Raw genomic sequence first — 11,462 nt, 5'->3', positions numbered from 1 at the left:
CCGGGGGTGGGGGGGGGGGGGTGTGGTCTTTGGAACCAAGGGACAGACTAGAACCTTGGTCAGGCTCCCGGAATTAAAAAAAATCTCTGGCAAGGCTCACAGGGAGAGTTTTTATGGCTTAGTATGGTTCCAATTGTGCTTTTAGACCACATATTAGAGATCAAAATAACATTATTTGGATAGGCAAATTATATCTTTTTAAGTGGATATGTGCGCTATATAAGTCATATTTATTATGTTATTAATTTTTGATCCGACAACAGGTGGCTGCAGGCCTGTCCCCTGGTGGCGCCACCACTAACCATATTGACAAGGTTGGAATTAACTTTTTAGTTACCTTTTCTTTCAATGGTCGCTAAATATTCTTTTTCAGGATGGCAAATTTTAACAACGATATGAATACAGCAGAGCATTCTAGTGATTGAAGATGAATAACTTGGTGGTTAAGATGTTTTCCAACCCCAGGGTTCTGGTTCCATTCCATGGTAGCAGGATTTTTTCTCACGACCAAAACTCCACTCTCATAATGAGACTTGGTTTAATAAAGCATTTGTGTTTGTGTTTGTCTTGTGAAGGGATATGCCACTTAAAAAACCTAACTGTATGTCTTGGGCCTAAAAGAATTAACATTAATTTTAATAATAATAATAATGTTGCATAAGAGTACGTTTGGGATAAATATTTAAAAGAAAATAATGCTTAAAAAAGAATGATGTTTCGACTCCATCATGGTGTTATTTTCAAGTTCAAATAATGAGGTACACAGGATAAAATAATCTATAAAACAATTTACATTTCTTTTCTTTTATTAGGTTTATTTGGTTCTTTGTTAGAAAACAGTGCTTTCATCTGTCTGTAACAACCTGTTATTCACATTTGCAAATTTCTTTTCTGCCTGGGGAGTATCCCTAGTCATGTAATTTAACATTTCCATACTGTCAGGTAGAGTTTTTAAAAACTCTTGGGGAAAAAAAAAATTTAAAAAAAACCAAAATATTCAAAGCCTATATCCTGTAATCAAAGGTCAGATTTTAATATCATTAATAAAAAGCCAGGGTGTAGATATAAAACTTTAAAATACCGGTATCTTTCTTTTAAAAACCCATTTTACTTTACTTAAAATCAGTCTTGAAATCATAATTATCATTGTCGTCATCGCCGCCCAACATTCCAAATGCTGCGGTGAGGTTGTCGGATAAACTTGATGCAAGTGCATCTGAAAAATTTAAGAGAAAATCTTGTATTTGAAAAAGTATAAAAAATTTAAAAAGAAATAAATAAAATATTTCAACAATTACAACTTTTTTGCACAAATCACTATATCGGTGTCATTATCACAAATAATACATTCACCATTTTTATTTTATTATTACTGATGGTACGGTATCATCCTCATCATCAGCTACCCCCTCCTCATAAGCATCTTTCTTAAATTGATGCATCTTATTTCAGTTTTTTTCAATGTATTTTTGCAACTACTGTAATTTTCTTTTTGGACAAAATAATGAAATCTGAATCTGAAAAACTCCATCAGATTCAATAAAAAAAAATAATAAAACCAACCTGCTCTTCGTCTCTGCTTCAGCATTTTCTTGTAGGATTTCTTCTGCCTCTTGTTGCTTTGTAAATTATGATCATCGTTCCCAACGTCAACATTTTCGTTTGGATTTGAGAACACATACGCTGGTAACTTAGCAACAGGTGCCATAACCGGGGCTAGTTTCTGCTTTCCCCTCTTTGAAGACATGTTGACTGTTACCCCTGACAACTAAAATAAAATTAAGGATAGTTGCTATGATCACATTGATTAGACTGAGAGTCAAACAAGCATCTACTGAAATGTTGAGGAAGTTTTGCTAACCTTATCTTTCTTCACAACTTCTTCATCACTATCTTCCATTAATTCTTCCTCTTCCTCATCGTCATCACTATCGCTATCCTCCATTTCTTCTTCTACACTCTTAAGATCATCTTCATCATTAATCACCCCTTTGGTTGGGCCTGTAGACTCAAACAGGATGGCAGAGCTTGGCTTAGCATGTGTACCTAGAAAATGGAACCAGAAATGTGCTGTACATGTTGAAAGAACAAGTCATTCAATAAATGTAATAGATGATACTTTAAATTGATTCATTGGGAGTAAGTAATTATGGGATGAAAGAAAATATTTTAGTCAGGGTGACATGAAAGCCCTAGCATCGGGAGCTAACCGTTAGCACATGTGTGAGAACGGCCACTCGGTTAGCGCCAACTGTCACCGGGATCCGGATACTCTAACGGTTAGCGAGCGCTACCGTTAGCAAGCTAAGCGCGTTTCTGTTTCTTAACCAATTCTTCTTATCGAGTCACTACGTAGCTGGTGTGTATGATCTAGCTTACGTAGTGTGGTAGAAGGATTCGCAGGTTGGATGGGTACCTGACATGGGCTGCGTCGTGAGCGCTCCTTCTGTGGCCGGACAGGGGACTAGAGATGGACCGGGGCAACTCCCTACTCTTCTCGAATGATGTGCTGGATTCTTTAACGCGCACACGAGCCAATTGTGTACACTGGGCCTACGGTTTGGAGTCCTTATCCGAGAAGACTTGTTCCTCCACCGGAACCATAGGCGAGCGTGCCGTTTGAACCAGCGCTGATATTATGGCTGTAAGTCACGGTTCCCCTGTCTTAACCGCTCGGCCAATCGACTCGCCTCTTAACCAATCACACACACGCATTTCCAATTTCCAGTTTCCTACTGGCCACTGATCCGATCATCATCTTCTTGGTGTCTGGATCAGGATTTTCTCGTATGAACGCACAGCCGGATTCTGCTAACCGTTAGCTGCTGTGTGAACCTACCTGTCAATGGGACTTTAAATTGCCGTTGTAATAGGAAAGGTTTATTGACAGGGTTCACGGGGTGGTGCGTTTATTCAAAGCGGGGTGCTTATTTGAATACAGTATTCCATTAGGTACTATGTAATACAAATTTTAATAATTAAATTAATGAACTGCATTAGGTGACGCTGTAAAAAATTTATACAATTTCTTGTCAATACAATAATCTCATAGTGTACCTTGCAAAATCTTTTTTTGTTCATTTTCAATGGCAGCTATGTCAAATGCTTTTCCTAGTTCTGTGACAATCTCCGCTGTGATGTGTGTTGGTAAGGTATGCTGCTCTGGCGGGTGGGTGTAATATGTTATCTTTCCACTGCAATAAAAAGACAGGAAATAAATTTGAAAGGGAATAAAAATAGTAAATAACATGTAATAAATATTTGGATATACAGTAGTACATACAGAGTTTGGTAAAGTCGACTTTATCTAGGCATGGGCATCATATTTTGCAGGCTCCTGTTGGAAGACTGTTCATTTTTATATTTAGCTTATGACTCACTCCATCATTCCTCCAACCAGATTAACTGTCACAAGTAAAGCCGATAGTTTCGTGTCTACAGCCCCACATAGAGCTGTACACACAACAACTAGGTAAACGTATAACCAGTATTTTGTTTAATAAGAGGACCTCTGATATAAACCAGTTAAGTTCTAACCTGTTCCAATCTATTAGAACTCCAACAGCTGCCTTGTCCACATCTGGCACCCCACCCTTCTTCAGCTTCCCTTGCTTGGTGGCTAAGAACGACAGAAATTCATGGACATCACTGAAGTCTGGCACCGAATAATGCATTATTAACTACAAGAAATAATCAAAATAAAGAATATTTAAATAATAATTAAACTAACATTTTTATGTAACAATGATTATGAAAAGAAAACCCTTTTGGGATAAATGTTACTTAAACTAAGAATGAAGCATATGATATAATTCAATTCAGGGGACAAGTTATTAGCATTTGTTTACAATATTTTTTTCTAAATATAGCATTTGTAATTGACTTACTTGGTTCTTGTTACATCTTCTTAATATTGCCTCAACTGGTATAATAGGATCATCTAGGGTTTCAATCTAAAATAATGAATTCCAAGTTGCAAAACGTCAACTCAATTTGACAAGCTACAGGTTATCATTTTTAACAAAGAGCACAAAAAAACATTGAGATATCATGCAAAGCTAGTCAACTATTTTATTTGAGAAATGGGGTATTTTAGGAAAAATACCCCATGTGAGAAACCTGTTGCACACCTTAACACAGTTTCTGAGTGCCATGGCAGTGTCATCATTCCCTGATGCCAGCACAACACCTGGACTATCGAGTAATTTAATGTTCTTGTCCAGGTGAACCTCTTGCATGGACCTATCAATGGAAAAGTATGAGATCCAAGATAATTATATTATGATTATGCACAAAATACAAAGCAAAATACATCATACACAAAAATTTACAACCTCTTTCTATCATGAAACAAATTTCGTGCAACTGGTGTAAATATTAGACTAAATGTCTTTAATGATGCACACTATTTTGTTTTATGTAGTATGATAGCTTATTACTACAAATTGTTCTTCTACACTTCAACCAAAGTTTATTCACCCCTTAAATTATTATGAATCTCAAAATGTCTCTGGCTACATTCAGACTTGGATAAAAGCCAGGCTTGAGTTAAGCCCGGCTCAACGTTAACCCAGCTTAACTTTGCTGGGCGTTCAGGCTAGCGGGATTAGCCAGGAGGCGCAAGCATTTGCATAATAATGAACCGTGACCAGGAAACATTGCTCGCGAAACATATACTCGCTCACAGCGTATGTAATTGAATGCAGATTGGTCATAGTCAATGCAAGACCCCCTGCAACGATTAAAGCCTGGCTTAGAAAAGTTAAACACGGTGGCATGCCAGGCCTAGTTACTATAGGAACACAGCCTGGCTTGAGATAATCTACCTAGTTCAGACTGGCAGGTGGATAAACCTGGTGAGTTGAGCCAGGTTTATCCACCTAGTCTGAACTAGGCCTCTGTCTTTTTGATTTATTTATGACTTTATTATAATTTTAAATTTAAATCAAAATATTTTCACCACACTCACTTAGTAACACCTGGCATGGCTCCCACGTTACACGTCCTTGCTCTTTTTAAACTGTTGATTAAACTACTTTTACCAACATTAGGAAAACCTATGGGAAAAAAAATACATTTTGAATAACCATCAGTTACCATTTATAATACGTTGAAATTTAACTATTTTATCCACTGACAAAAAATACAGGGGGTATCAGAAAGTGAGCTTGTATTACAATTATTTACCCAGGGAAGCCTAAACAGTTAAAACACTGATTTCCATTGGGGCCCTGCATTTTAAGCACATTGTCATAACTGGTTATATTTTCTTAATTAGTGCCACATACAATTAGTATTTGAATATGTTTAGAGAAGGCACAGTTCTCAAAGCGATATCTAAATCATTCCATATATTCGTCCCGGTCACCTTAAAACTCGTGGAATAACTTTCGCTTTTCGCAAAAGGAACCTTCAACTTCGTAAGAGTTGACTGTCTTGTTTAACGAGTTTGCAATATCGTATGAATAGGTATGTCAAGTATAAAGGTGTCAATCGGTTAATATGTAGTTTTCGCCGCACGACATTAACCTTAACGTTAACGGATGACATAATTTATTCATCTTGTATTGCGGAGTATGTTAATTTCAGGACTTTACATGCTTGACGTACATTGTTATGGGTTTACGAAACTTATGCGTATGCTTATTTCAATATTGTTTACAAAAGGGGCGGAGCTATCACATTGCATGTTGGATAATAATGTTAAAGTTAAGGTTAACATTGTGCAGCGAAAACTACCTGGCACACTTGTTCACTTACCTACTACACCAACGGTGATAGATGTTTTGATACCAGCATTCCTGCAGTAATTAGCTAAGAGTTTAATTAATGACTCTGCTCCTAGACACTGACTTGATTGTAGAAGATCTTTACTGACTAAATTAACAGGAGTTTTATTTCGACCCTAAAAAAAGACAATGTACCGGGAAAACATAAGCTTAATATCAGGCCAAAAGAAAAAACTTCCTTTTTTTTTTTTTGCAAAATACATGTTTTTTTGAGCCCAAAATACTTGTATGATGCTTTAAAAGACCACTTATATTTACTTCATAAATTGTATACATTACTCATCTCTTCATCTTTTTCTTCCACATTGAGGGCTAACTGCACAGCTGAAGGCTTTGGCCTGAGATGGATGTGGACTACTCATTACACCAGTACACCGGAGTAACCCCCTATTCATCTTGAAAGGTGTACATGTTTCTTTATAGTGTACATGAGCCAAATGTGTACACTGAACCTACAGTTTATAGTCTTTATCTGAGAAGATTTGTTGCACCATCAGAACCACAGACGAGCGTGTCGTTCGAATCAGCGCTGATATTATGACTGTAGGTTGCTGCATCCCTTGCCTTAACCGCAATAAACCAACAATTTAGAGCTGGCGTCATGTTTGCTACTGCTAATGTTATACTAGCTATTATTCACAATCATTCTTTAAGTACAATACTACGTGTTAAATAGGATTTTAAGCTGAATTCGCATCTCTCTGAGCAAAGAAACTTACCAAATTATGTTTCTGTGTTTGTGTGGATGCTTTGAAAGCAACTGTTGGAAATTCATTTCGTAGGTGTTTTAACCATTTTTCTGCATTATCTTTTGGTACAAGGTCTGGAAAGTAAGTCAATCACAAAGTTATACTCAATCAGTTAAACGATAAAACTGGTAAGTACAATCAAAGCAGAGTCTTATTACACTGGAATTCTATCCCCACTGAAAACAAGAGTGGTATGTATAGCTCACTTAAACGAGTTGTAGCTATTATGTATACTGAACTGCAAATATTAAGCCAGAGAGGAGAACTGCCAGTTTTACCGTTAGCAACTTTGAACTAAACTGTTGGCTTGTGTGTATGCAGTGGCGGCTCTAGGATATATTTTCTGGGGAGGCTAAGTTGTCCGACAGGGGGACTTGAGCTCGTAGACTCGAGCTGGGTTGAGAGGGGGTTCCCCTTACCAAATGAGATTTTTTTAAAGAATATCAACCTCTAGATGGCCGAAAATGGCACTCTCAGACTGTGACAGACATGTGTTGGCTTGGTGTGGGCCTATTTTTATATGTTTTATGGTCTGACTGCCCGACGAGCTCTGTCCGGCGGGGGATGGGGGGCTTGACCTGTCCGGTGGGGGCTTAACCCCCCCCTGCCACCCCGCTGGCGCTGCCACTGTGTGTATGTTAAAAAAATATGAAAGAAGAGTAGGGAATTATATTTCAGTGCACAGACCATGTGTTTGAAGTGGATGTTTACCCATATTTGAGTTGCTATCAGCACTGGGAGTACACCTGATTTCAATTTAATCGACTTACCAATTTTATTCAGTACAAGCACCAACTTCTTATCCAATCCAGAAGCTAACACAGCCTGTTCCAGTTCCGTACATCGGGAGCTCAGCGGATCCCGTGCATCGAGTACTTGCAAGATAACATCAGCCGAGTTCAGGACTTTCTTGAACTCTCGGTAGTAAGCCCTTCGTGTGGAATCTATTTCTTTCCGTGTATCACGTCCTGTGTCTGATTCGCCTATCAACAACATCTTGATATAAAAAAAAGATGAGATATTTGTGTTACTTTACTTTACAGATATATCATACTCCAAAAATGACTGTAATATTGTTACTTTTTTATTTATTTTAAATGTCCTATCTACTCACCTTTTTAGCATATTCTTTCTGTTTCCTTTCTGCATCTTTAGTCAGGTGTTCCAATTTTCTTTTCTTCAAAAGATCTTTGTGTCTCTGTTCTTTCTGACGTTGTTTCAGTTCTTCTGCCTAAAATTGCATGAAATACTTTTTAATGCCTCCAAAATTAAACTTCGAAAATAGAATATCATCTACTGTACCTTTACTAATGTTAAATAGTGAATGAAAACATTCAGCATCTTAAATTTGTATTGTTAACTTCATAACTAAAGGTATAGGCCAGCAGCTAATTAGGGGGTTGTCAACTACTTATCTGAAATACTAGTAGCACTGCTTATGTTCTACTACAGTCACATATGCATTCATGAAAATAGTATAAAAATCCTGACTGCTCATGAGGGAAATGGTGAAATCTATTGCCTCGAGGTGATGTGAAGACCATAGCCTACTATCATTCAACCTACGTCAATGGAGCGAAAATTGAAATTATTACCTGCTTTTTAACCAATCAGATGCCTACAATATATGTATGCAGTACTATAGTAAATTTAAATTTATACTAGTTTGATTGTACTTCACTTTCCAATAGATATTACTGTCTGAATTCTTTCTCCTCACTAAATAAGCTTTCAAACTTGTATTTTTAAAATAGATTTTAAGCAAATACATTAATAAGGATTTACAGATATTTATATCAAAAGTATAGACCTCTCCACACTATAATATTTTATTCGACAAAAAGCTGTTGTAGCATTCCCACATAGTTGTGATGTGCCTAAATATGGTCATGATCATGTGACCATATTTAGGCATATCACAGGTTTTTGTCAAATAATATTAACATAGACAGAAAAATGATTCAATATTTCTTACTCTAACTTTTCTCTGTTCTGCTTCTCGCAGGATTGTTTCCTTAAATGGAGCTAAATTTGGTATTCCGATGTCTTTCTTTGGCTTTCTATGTGGTTCTTTCTTGCTTTTTCTTTTGACCTTTTTATCATGTTCTTTAACCTGCAAAAGAATATTGAATGTTTTGTTTATTAAGTTGATAAATTATATAGCCACATATATGTATTTTGGAGACTTTGTCCTACACATTGTGCTTATTCGACTGGTTCATTTTGTTGACTACAATTTTTCGTTCAGTATTATTTTCATTTGACTGGTTTCGTAAAATAGACTTCGTTGACAATGAAAATTAACGTAAACCAGAGTGCGTTAATCAGCGTTAAGTTATCCATGTGACCAAAACAAACATGGCTGATTGGTCAGTTTAGCAACAGCATTTGTGTTAATATAATTTAGATTAAAATTCAGAAAATAAAAATTATAATATTTACCCACATGGAATCAAAAAATAATTGTAGGCTAACAGAATTCAAAAACTGGATGAAAACATTTTTTTATGAAAAAGCCATACTGCCACAAGCCAAAGTAACCTTGATTACACAGCCTGTATCGCAGTAGCTATGCAGCCATTTTGTTTTGTCAAGTATTTAGAAGTTTTCTATTTGATTGGTTGTCTTCGCAAAGTAGAATTTTACCACTGCGCCAGTGGGCGTGTTTTAACGAAGAACGACCAGTCAAATACGGCCATTTAATGGCTTCTTGCATTTCAACTTTTAAAAGTGGAAAATGAGGAAGATACTTAGGCATAAGATACCTTTCAATAAACAGCTACAAAGTCCTAGAGAAATTTCAGCTTAAGAATACCATTGCCAAGAGGAGGTGGCAACTCTGTTACTGAAGTTGCAAAGCATTTTTATACAAGGAGGTGGTAGATGCAAAATAATTTATTTTTATTGTTTGTTTTTTTCACCTAAAATTTTAAATAATGTTATTTGTTTTAGTGAGGTTTTGTTGCCCTCAATGTCCAACCACAGAGGTACAGTAGCTATTTTGCTTAAAATGTTAAAGCAGGTGTGCTAACAAAGTCACACAGTGTGCAAAGCTACAGATAATACCACTCCATTACTGTGCAGATTCAGGAAATTCATGTTTTACCGTACTGGCTCAAATTTAATGTATATACGCACAACCTTTGATAAGTTGTTTTGTTTATACTGTATAATCAATTTATTGTAAAAGTACTGTATTTTATTTAATAACAGGTTTGAAGTACATGCATTATTTAAATATTCTCTTATTTGATATTCTGTCTAAATGGTTAATCTATTTAAATGTTGCCATACTATTATTAGGTTGTGCTTGATGGTAGAATACAGTATAAAATATTGGAACAACTGGCTGAATATAAACATGTGCATGTTTGTTTTTTTCAAAACCAAAACTGACTTTACCTTTTTTGCTATCTTGTATTTCATCTTACAAGTCATTCGTTTACTTTTAAGTTTTCCTTAAAAAAAAAAAGATAACATTAAATTGAATAAAATAATGTGTTTTCAATGCTAGGCGGGTAGTAGGCGTACTACCATACTGTAAAGCATTTTAATACGCCTTTTCCACGAATCGGTAGACATCTTGAAGTTATGACAAACAACCCAAGTCAGTGGTGCGTAGCCAACAAAAATAAGAAGATGGAAAAAGAAGAGCCTATCTAAATAGTGTATTAAAATAGGCCTATGCTACAGTACAGCAAACTAATAGTATCTAGCACTGTTTTAGTTACAATATGAGATTTACGGTACCTGTGTTAAAAACATGATTTACTATACTACTATACTTCTTTATAAAACATAACTTGTTAAGAGAAATCTGTATATTATCGGTACCTGGAACAATTATACGAAGGTACTATGCTACTGCACTGTAATGCATAGGCCTATTTTAGTACACTATTTAGATATTAGGCTCTTCTTTTTCCATCTTGATTTCAGAGGTCAAAAACATTTTTCAATTTTTTTTCAATCATATAGTGGTGTAGAATAGTCTTTTGAGAACATTTTACAGAAAAAAATCATGTGATACGACCCTCCGTTATGGAGGTATGATTTTTTAGATAAAAAGGACAAGAATTTAGATTCAAAGCTTATCATAATACGGTTGGTTACGCACCACTGACTTGGGTTGTTTTGTCATCACTTCAAGATGCCTACCGATCACCCTCATTTCCCTTGTTGTTTGTATTTTCCCCTCAAATATTAAATTTTTATTTTACTTAACATGTCCTTTCCAGACCCTAGGCCTATAGGCAGACTAGCCAGGAAGATGTAAGCCTACAGTCAGACAGAGTGACGTAGCCTATCCCCAGGGCCAGGTCGGGCCTAGGCTAGGCCTATTGCCCTGATCCCCTGTGTCCTAGCCGCCTAGGCCTAGGCTAGGCTTTAACAGCCTGTGTTTAGTGGCCTAGAAATGTCATTTATGTAGATTAAGCATAACCATACTTACGGGCTCTTCCTTTCTTCACCATTTTGTAAATTTAACTATTCAATGCTAGGAAGTGTGATATGTAGCAATTTAAACAGATACGCCTATCATCAAATTACTGTATTTTAAATCCCAAATTCTTAAACACATGTTCACACGTTGTGAAATTTTCTGGTCCAGTCGCCTGGTGGCGCTACCGTGGTTTATAATTCTATCCACATGGATGTACAGTACAAACCTACGGAAGCACCTAAGTGCCATTCGACTTGACGACTTGTCAAGATAATTATGTTGTCAAGTCGACATAATATACATATCATGTCGACATGGCGAGATAGATTATCTTGACAAGTCGACATACTAAAAGTGTTTTGTTGTCATGACAAGATAGGTTATCTTGACAAGTCGACATAATAAAAGTTGTATGTTGTCATGGTGAGATAAATTATCTTGACAAGTCGACATAGTAAAAATGTTATGTTGTCATGGCGAGAT

The 11,462-nt window shown here is 36.3% G+C and overlaps 1 protein-coding gene across 1 annotated transcript; it reads right to left on the bottom strand.

Moving 5' to 3' along the window:
* Nucleotides 1-788: 788 nt before the first annotated feature.
* LOC117108727 (guanine nucleotide-binding protein-like 3 homolog) lies at nucleotides 789-11,133 on the bottom strand. The gene is made up of 15 exons (XM_033250849.1): nucleotides 10,989-11,133; nucleotides 9,941-9,996; nucleotides 8,514-8,651; nucleotides 7,653-7,769; nucleotides 7,309-7,534; nucleotides 6,509-6,612; nucleotides 5,761-5,905; nucleotides 4,970-5,057; nucleotides 4,131-4,242; nucleotides 3,888-3,953; nucleotides 3,538-3,680; nucleotides 3,058-3,194; nucleotides 1,862-2,046; nucleotides 1,564-1,768; nucleotides 789-1,216 (listed from the first exon to the last, which is right to left on the bottom strand). Exons 1-15 carry the CDS (start codon nucleotides 11,008-11,010, stop codon nucleotides 1,113-1,115), a joined length of 1,848 nt encoding a protein of 615 aa, XP_033106740.1. The 5' UTR covers nucleotides 11,011-11,133; the 3' UTR covers nucleotides 789-1,112.
* Nucleotides 11,134-11,462: the final 329 nt, after the last annotated feature.

This window comes from Anneissia japonica, unplaced genomic scaffold (assembly GCF_011630105.1).
Source record: "Anneissia japonica isolate Jap-2015-1 unplaced genomic scaffold, ASM1163010v1 scaffold128_len593404_cov183, whole genome shotgun sequence".
Taxonomy (NCBI): Eukaryota; Metazoa; Echinodermata; class Crinoidea; order Comatulida; family Comatulidae; genus Anneissia; species Anneissia japonica.
Note: the sequence above shows the minus strand (reverse complement) of the source record. Positions and strands in the feature narration are given on the sequence as shown.